Below are 12,747 nucleotides of genomic sequence, written 5' to 3' on the forward strand. Positions count from 1 at the left end.
GAGAACAAAAGAGCATCACCCCTTCAAAACAATTTTAAGCATTTCATTCAATAATTATTACAGGCTTGTATTATACTCACGGTTCTCGGTGGCCAATATGGTGATATTGTGGAATGAATTGAATTCTCTGTCGAGGGCTTTGGCTGTGCTGATGACACCAGTCAGTGCATCCACATTGAAGAAGCGTTCCATATCTGTGTTTCGGTCTATGGAGTACCTGGACACACCAGTGAGGAGTCCTTCAGTAATAACAGGGAAAATTAACCTGCCTTTATTAGTTTTACCTTTTTTCTTATCATTATTGACTCTAGCTTTAAAAATAATATTAATAAAGTTGCACTGTATAAAGGTTCACAAGTGGATCAGTATGTACCCCAGTTTTCAAGTAACTGTTTGGTACAGCAGAGAAAAAGAAATAAAATATGAATTATAAATAAATAAATAAATAAATTATTTATATATATATATATATATATATGCCCAATACCAAACGCCGATACCACACATTATGTGATAAGTGCCATATTCAGACAAAGAAACACCGGTAACAAAATAAACGGTAGCACTTTATTTTACAGTCCTGTTCCCCATGTACATACTATGTACTTATTATAGTAATTACAATAACTATGTAATAACTAGGTACTAACCCTGAACCTACCCCTAAACCTAACCCTAACCCATGTAGTTACCTTGTATTACCAGAACTTTCTTAGATAAATACACTGTAAGTAAACTATAAGTACATGTTAGTACACGTACTGTAAAATAAAGTGCAACCAAATAAACTCCATGTGCTACAAAACAGTATGTTACTAAAACAAACAACAAATAACAACTAAACTTAACATCTAACAACAACAACAAAAAAAACAATAAAACAGTGTACATTTTTTATTATTCATGCCTCATTGCATGATGGGAAATATGGGATTATAACTTTGATATTTACTTAAAGAAACGGTTCCAAGTAAAATATACTTATGAGTTTTAACTTTAATTTCTATCTAGGCAGTTCCATTTGAATTTACTTATGTATTTAAGTCAAATAAATAAAAATGAAACCTCAAGTAGCTTATTGAATTATTATTACTTAAGAATGTGATATTTTGAATTAAAAAGACAAAATAGTATTTGTTTGTAAAATTCACTTACCTGACGCTATCTTTATTTACAAGTTAAAAAAAATAACTTTTTACAGTGTGCAATGAATCTGATGTTAAACATTCACTATTAACGTAACTGACATGCGCAAGCAGATAAGGCACGGTGAGTAGATTGAGTGCGCAGGGGCGGAGATGGACGAGCTTGTCGAGTGAATATACAGTTCATCACCAGAAAGTTAGTTCGGTCGGGTATGTGAAATAAGTAAGTAAAACTTACTTAATGATAGGGAGGAAGAGAGCGAGAGAGAGAGCATGTGCGCACTTCTGTTGTGTGATCTTTGATGTTCACTCACTTAGCACAAGCAAAAAAAAAAGAAAAAAAAAAAAGACAGAGACAATTTATAGGGACATTCACTCTAAATAATTTATATTTTTACCTTAGGCATAGATGACTTTCTGGCAAAAGTGAATCGATTAGCCTGTGTGTAATACGCTAGGCAGTACGTTAACACTGTCCCTCATGCATGCATTGTGCATGTTTTGCTTGCTTGAGTGTTTCTGCATTATATAAGTGGCTTTGGAAAATAAATTGCAGCACGTTTCAGATTTAAAAAAAAGACTTCTATTTGTGAAAATAATTACAAGAGTGGTTCCCTGCATTATTACAGCAAAGTGTGTCATTACAGTATTAAGTCGCTGCAATGGAGCATCTCTAATGCTATTAAATTACAGATGATGAACCATGGAGCAAAAAAATTAACAAAAAGTAGAAAAAACTTGAAAAATATATTTTAATGGGTATAATTAAGTGTGAAAATAACCAATGGATATACAGTCAAACCAAAAATTATTCAGAGATATTTGTTTTTACTAGTGTTTGCTGGACTCTATAGTTCATTTATGTAAGAGAGGATAGCAAAATAAAGTAAACTGTACGGTGCCCGTAAAATGACTTGTTCATTTTACTAAGTTTTGTTGTGGCCACGACATAATAACTCGTGGAAACGTGATAATATGTCGTGGCCACGAGATGTGAATGTGGAGGTAACAACATCCTTATGGCGTGGCCTCGAGATGCTATGTTGAGGGAACAACATCCATTTCTCATGGCCACGACTTCTTATGTTGAGGGAACGACATGTTTTTCTCGTGGCCACGAGTTAAATGTGTAAACAAACCTGCGTGACCATAGAAACCCGGGATTGTCAGACATGGGTTCATTAATATTTTATTTTGAATTAAGTAAGATTTAGTCCGAAAGCTCTCAGTCCCTCCACTGAAGCTGTGTGAATGGAAATACTGTCCATGTCAAGAAAGGTAAGAAAAACATCATCAAAGTAGTCCATGTGACATCAGAGGGTCAGTTAGAATTTTTTGAAGCATCCAAAATACATTTTGGTCAAAAAATTGCAAAAACTATGACTTTATTCAGCATTGTCTTCTCTTCCGTGTCTGTTGTGAGAGAGAGTTTTAAAAAAAGCAGTTTGTGATATCCAGTTCGCGAACGAATCATTCGATGTAACCGGATCTTTTTGAACCAGTTCACCAAATCAAACTGAATCATTTTAAACGGTTTGCATCTCCAATACGCATTAATCCACAAATGGCTGTTAACTTTTTTAATGTGGCTGACACTCCCTCTGAGTTCAAACAAACCAATATCCCGGAGTAATTCATTGACTCAAACAGTACACTGACTGAACTGCTGTGAAGAGAGAACTGAAAATGAACACCGAGCCGAGCCAGATAACAAACAATAGACTGACTTGTTCACGAGTCAAGAACCGTTTAAAACGATTCAGTTCCCTTTGGTGAACAGCCAAAATCATTACAATTAAAAGAACCAAAGACTTAAGCTACTTTAGTCTGTGTGCATAGAATTTAATACACAAGTTTCACAATTTGAGTTGAATTACTGAAATAAATTAACCCCTTTACGTGCAAACATCGCCGACGGCCCCAGTTTATGTTTGTTTCACTTTCACAGCACGTTAAACATCACTCTCTTACTTGATCTGGACAAACTGTGCATCAATTGAAAGTTTAAAGACTCTAGCTTCGATATTTGACCAATATTTTGATAAAATATTGTTGCAGTGACAGTTATTTAGTAATTTATATCAGGAGTGCAAAATAATAAATCCGTATTATGCCCCATTTTGAATAGAAATTCACCACTCACTCATATTCAGTCACGTCAGCAGCGGTTTATTTGTGTTCACATAGACTCACTGAACAGCATCAATAAGGATTTATAGACCAAAGATGCATATCCGCGGAGATATGTGGATATATTTACTGATGTTTACCTCATATCTCTTCAGACAGAATCATCATTCCTATTCCTTTTCCACGGATTTATGCGATCTGATGATAAATCGCCTCTCCCAGTGCCGTCTCTGTGTGTTTGCTTCTGTGTACTCGAGCTGTGACCCAGACAGACTCTGATTGGATCTTTGGCTTGTCAATCTGACAGTCCCAAAACACGACAGCGTCAGATCGTGTCACATGATTCGTGAACAGTTCCTGGTTCATATCTGAAACACCTCTGTATACACGAAATATCCGAATAATAAACCCGTGATTACGATAGAAAAGCTTGGTATGCTTGAAAAGCTCTTCTCGTGCATTCTTTGGTAAGTCTTGCTAGCATAATTGATTATCTTTATATATGCATGTTTAGAGCTTGTGGATCTATGGATTAACTTTCATAAAAGACTGTCCAGCATTTGATGGCATTTGTCATGTAACAAATGCAAAATACCAAGCATTTGGCATGGTCAAGTCCCAATTCTTTGACCAAAAACAAGTATTCTAGAGCATCCTCACTTCAGTCCTCTAAACTGTTAAACCAGAGTTTGGGGTCTCAATGATGTTTTTATGTGGATTAAGAACAGAATGAATACAGTTGATTGTGTTTTAGCATCCAATCAGAATTTGAACTGTTATGTATATGATTAAGAGGAGAGTAAGATGAAAAAACTATATGAGTCACAAACACACAGTCTAATAGGATATTAGATTGAACACGAATCAGTTAAGCATATACCTGATTGCACTGCTGGATGAGTCTGGATCAGAGGCTGAAACCGTACCAACGACTGTGCCGACCCTCGCTGCCTCAGAAACCATCATCTTTCTGATCAGGGGGGAAAATACTGGCGGCTCATTCACATCCTCTACAATAACATTTACAGCTGCTGTATCACTGAAGGGGCCAAAAGTCAGAAACTGAGGGTCAATATTCCGATTAGTAGCTTCAATCTTCAGAGAAAAACTGCTTTTGGTTTCATAGTCCAAAGGCTGCAGGAGAGAGAGAGAGAGAGAGATTTATATTTGAGGCAGAATAGAAAAACACAGGCTAAAAGAAGAAAAACAACTAACAGCAGTCTTAATCCGTGACTCTATTCACAAAAAAAAAAAAAAAAAAAATATATATATATATTAAATAATATAAAAATATATTTGTCAAACTAAAATATCACAGTATGTAGAGTGAGTTCTTAAGCTGTTAAAGGATATATAATACTTTGGTCCAGTAGCACAAAATAGTAGGCTGTTGTCTCTTTAAACAAAAATACTGCACATGTGTGTTTTCTTTCTCCTCTGTTTATGTTCACGTAAGATAAAAACGGCTGCGTTTATGATTATATACTGATGTAACGTTAGTTTTCTATATCGTAGTTTCGACTCAGAACAACCTTTTCTACAGTTAAGATTAGAGATATTCCGATACCCTTTTTCTCTTCCCGATTCCGATACCTGGGCTCAGAGTATCGGCCGATAGCGAGTACTGATCCGATACCTGGGTGTGTATCTGTATATACAGCTGTATATACTAATAGCCCTGTGTAAATTGCTAGAATAATTTTGTGGTGTGCTTCAAACTGATCCCTTAATAATGACATGAACAAATACATGGTGAACTATTGTTATTCATTACAGTATTTTTATTATCTGACATGAATTTGACAGTATTAATTATTTTCTTAAGCGAAAAAGTACTTCAAATGCAGCCAAAAATCGAACACCGCAAACTAAAAAAGGTATTTTAGTTTTACAATATAACTGTATAAAAAAAACTGCAACAAAAAAGTTAGCAACCGTCTAGGCATAATTATTATTATTAATAGAGACATATTATTATTACAACATAGAGACATAGCTAAATCTACTGTAGGCTACTATAGTAGCTTAATATATGGTCAATTTACTCATGTTAAACCAAACATTTATTTTAATGGGCTGCCATGAAGATCTTTGAGTGTCTGTGTTTATGATATGACGTTTTCTCAAATGAAACGGTAAAATCATGAAGTGACGGTTTATGCGTTCGTGTCCTCATATAGTGACGCATGGCAGAGACTACAAAACAGATGTAGAATTTGCAGGAGTAATATTTAAATAGTATTTTGCAGTTTAATATTCACAGACACTAGTATATATTCGGCTACAGTCTGGAGCCCTGCGCTTTGACTAACACGGAAGCGACTGAACGCAGCTGCGGTGCTCAACTCGGGAGTCGGTAACCACCGGTACTACAGAGACATACTGCTAACCACTGATCTATAATATAGAAGAGGCTTCACTGTCTGTTGGCCAGTCATATATAGATCAGTGCTGCTAACGCGTCTTCATTTCTTCTTCGCTGCTCTAAACAGGTTGTTTGTGGCAACACAGCACAACTTCCTGTGTTTGCAATGCATTCTGAGCAGCGAAGAAGAACCGTGCAGCGGTTAAGCAAAGCTAGCGGTCATAACTAGGTCTTGTTTAAGAAAATGGTATAGGATCGGTATATGGGTTCATGTACTCGCCGATGCCAGAATTTGTTGTGGTATCGGAGATATTTCCGATACTAGTATCTGAATCGGAACAGCTCTAGTTAAAATACACCGAACAGACTGAGAACAGACACAAACCGGGAACCCGCAGCACAACCGCCGACCGCTGCTCTCTGTGCACGCGCTTGTGCTTCATGTGCGCTGAACACAAACATGCTAAAATAAGTTTTGAGATTCTAAGCTACTTTAGTGATAAATCACAGGACAGCGCTGACAACTACTTTTTTTATAATACACATCAGTTCATTTAATCGCTTGAATGTCCAAACCATAAAACAAATACAATTGACAAAGTTCAGTGAAGACACAAGGCTCTCCGCTCACACTGCTTTGCTTTTATGCCACTGACTGGATGGGGCAGAGTCATGTGGCTACACACTCGCTAGTACGCTTTTAAGGGAGAAGTGTTAACAGGATTAAAAAACCGAAAGTTGTGTGCCAATTCAAAGGCTGCATCCTCCAAAGGCTGTGAAGTTCGGGAAGAGCATTGTTAATGGGATGGTCTGGCCTTTGGATAGCTGTTCTTGTTCTGTTGATAAGGGGCATTAACATTTGTACTGGACTGTTTTAACAGTTATATAGACGTTTTCATCCGATGCACTCACCTGGCCTGAAGTTAACTTCTGGTCTTTGTTTATCGATCTGGCTAGTGGCTAGTAATATGGTGCCAACTACAAATGCAGTTAAAGTTAAGGTGATGAGTAAACCTGGAATTGGGCTCAGGTTGTTGTACTGTGGGATGCAACCCAGTGTTTCCCATACATGGGGGAAGTCGTGGCCTAGTGGTTAGAGAGTTTTACTCCTAACCCTAGGGTTGAGGGTTTGAATTTCGGGCTGGCAATTACAAGACTTATGTGCCCTTGAGCAAGGCATCGAACCCCAGACTGCTTCCCGGGCGCAGCAGTATAAATGGTTGCCCACTGCTCCTGGTGTGTGTTCACTGTGTGTGTGTGTGTGTGTGTTCACTGCTCTGTGTGTTCAGTTTGGATGGGTGCACGAATTCTGAGTTTGGGTCACCATACTTGGCTGAATGTCACGTCACTTTCGTAACTGATTTTTTTTTTGTGACAACCCCCCACAATATCAAAACAGACCAACGCAAATACATTATTCAAATACATAGAAAACAATAATCACATTTAAGAGTGTAATCCAACAATTTATGTCAAATAAATCCTGCCATCACTGGCAGGCAATGAATTCTAGGGCACGCGAGGCCACAAAGTATCTGTTGTATTTTTAATTTCACAAGAAACAAAAGGGCTCATCTGATGGAGCTTTTGAATTGGGACAACCTTATTCACGCCACAGTGATGCAATCGGCCTTCAAATGTGCTTGTCGAAGGATGCAGCCTTTTTAATTGGGACACACCCCTAGTATTCCTGAACACCTTGATTGGTTTAGTTGTCTTTGATCAGGATTGGAACTAAACTCTACACAGGATAGTTATTGGTAGTTAGTTGTAGTTATTTTTTTCCATGACTGAGGAACCCTGAACCCCTGTACAGAAAACAATAAAACAAAATTGCCAGACACCACCAGCCTTTTTGATGATTTTCCAAAAATCTCATGCATCCAGAATATTTTGTTTTATGAATATCTGAACATGCAATACATCAAAATAGAAAAAAAAGAAAATCATGTTTTTATACTACATCTGGATCATATTCAATAGGATGATCAAAGCAAATATGGAATAAATCTCTTCCATAAAAACCCCCAAAGCTTCAAAGTCCTTTGCCACTTCCTGGATCGACATTTCACTTGGTAACATTAGGCAGTTTTCATTTATATGCTGAACATTCTAGACTCATTCAGGAGATGTGTAGTAGTGGCTCCGAACGTATTACAGCAGGAACAAGAAAACCTGGAATTTATTTGTGTTTGGCAAGGAAAGAGTTAACAATGAATAACAAACTAATTCACTATACACTCTTAATGGCTTCTTGTTCATTATGAAGTGTGCTATGATCTCACCCTCTGTAGAAAGATGACTCCCTCTTGTGTGTCTTCATCTGTGGTGATGTTGAACACACCGGGTGCATCTCCATCTATTATATGGTAGTCCATCTCTGCATTGGAGTCGATATCAGCATCCACGGCTTTCAGTTTGGCCACCACTGATGCTACAGGCAGAGATTCCAGCACTGAGTACTGATATGATTCTAGAGACACGGAAACACTTCATTTTAGATTGACATTAACACACTAAAATCAAACTCTGTAAACTAAACCTGTCATAAACAGGAAATAATTACAAAAAGTAACTTTGCTTAATGAAAATGTAGCAAATGATTTTAGGACCATTCAATTTTTTGGATTTGACATTTTCCCATGACAATTGAGAACTTTTTTTTCAGTAAAAAGAATTGAGGAACAAAGTCATAATGTCTTCATTTATTATTATTAATTTTTTTATTTATTTTTTTAAATTTTTTTATTCAAACTACAATTTCTAATTTCTGTTTGAATTTAGGGTGAAATGTTGGTCTGTTTTTGTGGGCCTGACCCAAAACAAAAAGGAGGCTGAAACACAACTTATATATAACAAATTAGATATAAATATGCTATGGAAAAAGTAAAATAAAAATGCTTATAAAATAAAATGTGCCGGACAGTAGTACTTAAAGAGGGGGTGAAATGCTTGTTTTCACTCAATATCCTGTTAATCTTGAGTACCTATAGAGTAGTACTGCATCCTTCATAACTCCAAAAAGTCTTTAGTTTTATTATATTCATAAGAGAAAGATAGTCTGTACTGATTTTTCCTGGAAAAACACGACCGACTGGAGGCGTGACGTGTGGGCGGAGCTAAATAATCACGAGCGCGAGTAGGCTTTTGCGTTGAGAGCGTTTGGAAGCTGTGACACCGTGAGGACAAAACCAACAAAAACAAACCATGGCTAACAGTCAGATTCAGCGTATATTTATGATCCAGAATCAGATCCCGAGGCTGAAACTGAACGAGAGCAGCAGCAGCAACGACTCGCTCCGAGCGGGGCTCGAACCCGGGTCTCCAGCATGGGAGGCGGACGCACTAACAAGGCAGCAGAGATATTTGAAGCAGTTTTACTCACTGCCTGCGGTTCCAACACACGATCGTGGCCCTTTTTCGTTGGGATTGCATCATCCTTAAGAAATAAACGATACGCAAATCCATCGTCAAATTGGGCCATGTTTGTAAAACAAGCATCTTCGAAATGCAGGGAACAAACACTTGCACAACACAGCTCTTCCGGCAGAAGTGCCTCAGGACCCATATAAGGAAATTCCGCTCCATCTAACTTCACACAGAGCCATACTCGTAAAAAACTTTCCGAAACTTGTGACAAACCGGAAGGAGTATTTTTGGAACAGAAATACTACTTCAAACGTACAACTTAATTTTTGAAACTTTATCCATGTTTAGCATGGGAATCCAACTCTTTAACAGTGTAAAAAACTCAGTATGCATAGCATTTCACCCCCCCTTTAAGACTGCTGTCCGGCGCATTTTACTACCTACTTAATACTGTAGACTTAATAAATATTAAGATGAACAGGAATGTATAAGGAAGGAATGTGCAAACAGGTTGTACAGGGTATTTACGTAGCAGCAATAGAGGTAAATAAGGAAAAAAATAAAAATTACAGAAATTGCTGTGTGCAAGTGACAATATCCGTATATTAAGTATCTTACTGATAATTAAGGGAAGTCATGTAGATGTAAAGAGGCTAGGTTTGAGTTTAGGAGCCTGATGGCCTGTCTCTGTTTTTTCCATCAGGCTATGGAAGAGCTTACCACACTGATAAAAATTATTTTTTGAAGAATTAAATGATATATAAAAACGAATGTAATTTCTACATTAAATAATTAAGTTCAGGCAAGAATTTAAATAATAAATTAAATATATATTACTAATCAATTTTAAGGTTTTAGAAATTAGTTTTAGAAAGTTTGAAATAAGCGTATTTTACTTGGAAATGTTTATTATGTTTAAAAAGATTCTTTAAGTAAATATAAAGATTATGATCCTGTTTTTCCCATTATGCACTGGGGCGTGAATAATTAAAAAGGTTTTCGAGTTGTATTTACACTTTTATGGTTGATTTTGGCGTTAGGTTTAGCAACTTACTGTTTTGTTACATCTGGATTTAATTTTCGACTCAGAATTACCCATTTATACTCAAACTATTGATTGTTACTGTCATTGTGTATGGTGTACACAATGTATCGAGGTGTCTGTGTTCATTTGGGTAATAATTATATTGAGTGGAAATATTATCTTCAAACGATAACCAGCTGTCTACTTGCTTACATGTTTGCAAGTGAACCACACCATAACAGCATGGTTGTTTGCCAGTGCTATCTTGTTTGAGTAAATTATATAAACTGTAACTGAGGGTAATGTACAGTACTTGAGGATTGCATATTTAACAAAAATACTAGATATATATTACTCAAAATTCTAACTGGCCATGTTAAATTTACAAAATTCCTTTGCTAAATTTACCTAACTTAGTTAAGTAGATTTAACTTAATTTATGTCTGCAAAAACTTGCAAAATATAGTTTTTTCTTCAGTGCAGATGGCAGTTACCAGGGTGGTTAGAGTCCTTAAAGATTTTAACAGCTTTACTTCTGCAGCGTTTGAGGTAGATGTCCTGCAGAGACGGGAGAGTAAACCCTGGGATGCATTCAGCTAAGCACACAACTCTCTGCAGGGTGATTATATCTATTTTTATCAATATATACAAGGTCCATGATTATAATGCAGTATATAAAAAAATATAAGCACTAGTTTTCCATAAATGGCAATCTATTATTTAATATTGCATTATATTTTGCAGTATATTTGCATTAGTGATGTCAAAATTCAAATTTTGTTTAAAATTATTTAACAATTAACAAGGGCAAAGTAAGGGATAGCCACCCATTCACAATTGCTGCTTCTGTGTCCTTTTTCTTAAAGAGAATTGTGTTTATTAAAATGCAGAAAGTCTTTACGACCACATCAAATGGGAGACTTTTCGCCTCAGTTCCAGACCCTACTCAAATGAGTGCAGAAAAGGTAGAACAACAGTGAACTGCAGTCAGATTAGATGTCGTCAGGTGAAATGTCAGTAAAAATGAATTTTCCTGTCTTGTCAGCTGGTATACTGTGCATGTAGCACGTGCTGTTTAATCGCACATACAAATGCAGCGGCACACACTGTAATCTGTATAATTTCATATCAAAGCACAAAAGAAACTAAGAGCATGCTATGTCATAATTATGTAGTCAGTTAAGCCGTGAAGTTACCAACAAGACGATTAAAGCTGCCTTAGTAATGTATGTTAGTATTTATACTAACACTGTTGGACAGTGTTTTCTCTACTTCCTGTTGGCCTTCTGTAGCTAATCGTAGCTCCGAGTAGCTGTTTTTATTTTTTTTCTCTAGAATATTTATCTTACTATCACTCTCTGTTTTTTAAAGTGATAAAATATAACTTAATTCACACCATATTTCTGATATTATCGATCAATCTTATCAGATTAATTTTGATCGTTCACTTTTATTTTATATCCGTGAGTGCAGTACACCTGCAAAGCGTTAGCACTCGTTAGCTTGTCATTAGCATTTTCATTTGAACCTATCGCTGTTTTCTTTTCTCCTCTCCATCGCTCCAGTTTTTCACAAGTTCATCAAACAACCGCAGTAAGAATATTTCATAAAGCACGGTGAGTAATGGCTTCTCCCGCTATTGTTATTTGCACCTCTTGTCCCATGTACAGTTTATCTGTCTCTGTCGCAGATGAGGGATTCACATGTGATAAATGCAGGGAAATAGTTAGGCTGACAGAGAAGATTTCAGAATTAGAGACACGCATCCAAACTTTAATTGAGGACAGTAAGAATGTTAAGGCTCTAGATAGGGCTTTGGATGCATCTTGGCAAATTAAAAATTGCTGGCTAATGCTAAACGTAAATACAGTAAGATTGTTATTCATGCCGGCGCTTATGATGTTCAACTTCACCAGTTGGAGATCACTAAAAATAACATTTAGAGTTGTGTGAACTTGCAAGCACGATGTCAGACACTGTAATATGCTCTGGTCCCCTCCCTGCTTACCGTGGTGACGAGATGCATAGCAGATTGTCATCACTCAATGGCTGGATGTCTAAGTGGTGCCCACAGAATAACATAGGTTTCATAGACAATTGGACGAGCTTTTGGGGCAGACCTGACCTGTTTAAAAGAGATGGTCTTCATCCCTCCTGGGGTGGCACCACTCTTCTCTCTAGAAATATGGCAAATAGTCTTAGTGTTTATACGTGACTAACTGGGGCCCAGGTCAGGAAGCAGACAGACTGGCTAAACCGACCGTCTGCTAGCTGCCTCACGTCAAATAGGTCAGCTAATTCTCAGCAGATAGAGACTCTTTTACCTAGATATCACACTATAGAGACTGTGTCTGTTCCCCGAACTAGAAAATACAAAAAAACGTCCAAACCAAGTTAAGATTAACAATTTAATTGAGGTTCAACAAATAAAAAACAGATGTAATATGGATAAACAAATGATAAAGCTTGGCTTATTGAATATCAGATCCCTTTCTACGAAAACACTTTTTGTAGATAATATGATCACTGATCATAACCTAGGTGTGCTCTGTTTGACAGAAACCTGGCTAAAACCTGATGATTACATTATTTTAAATGATTCCACCCCCCAAGATTACTGTTATAAACATGAGCCGCATCTAAAAGGCAAAGGGGGAGGTGTTGCTTCAATTTATAACAATGTTTTTAGGCAAGGCAAGTTTATTATATAGGAC

At 36.8% G+C, this 12,747-nt stretch overlaps 1 protein-coding gene across 1 annotated transcript in view; it reads right to left on the reverse strand.

Moving 5' to 3' along the window:
• Positions 1-12,747, reverse strand: part of LOC113066346 (cadherin-7) — an 88,972-nt gene that overhangs the window by 22,987 nt on the left and 53,238 nt on the right. Inside the window, exons 6-8 of the mRNA XM_026238255.1 lie at positions 7,926-8,113; positions 4,156-4,409; positions 81-217 (exon numbers count right to left, since the gene is read on the reverse strand). Coding sequence (XP_026094040.1) covers positions 81-217; positions 4,156-4,409; positions 7,926-8,113 — 579 coding nt within the window. The remainder of the gene's footprint in view (positions 1-80; positions 218-4,155; positions 4,410-7,925; positions 8,114-12,747) is intronic.

The sequence above is a fragment of the Carassius auratus genome, chromosome 49, assembly GCF_003368295.1.
Source record: "Carassius auratus strain Wakin chromosome 49, ASM336829v1, whole genome shotgun sequence".
NCBI lineage: Eukaryota > Metazoa > Chordata > Actinopteri > Cypriniformes > Cyprinidae > Carassius > Carassius auratus.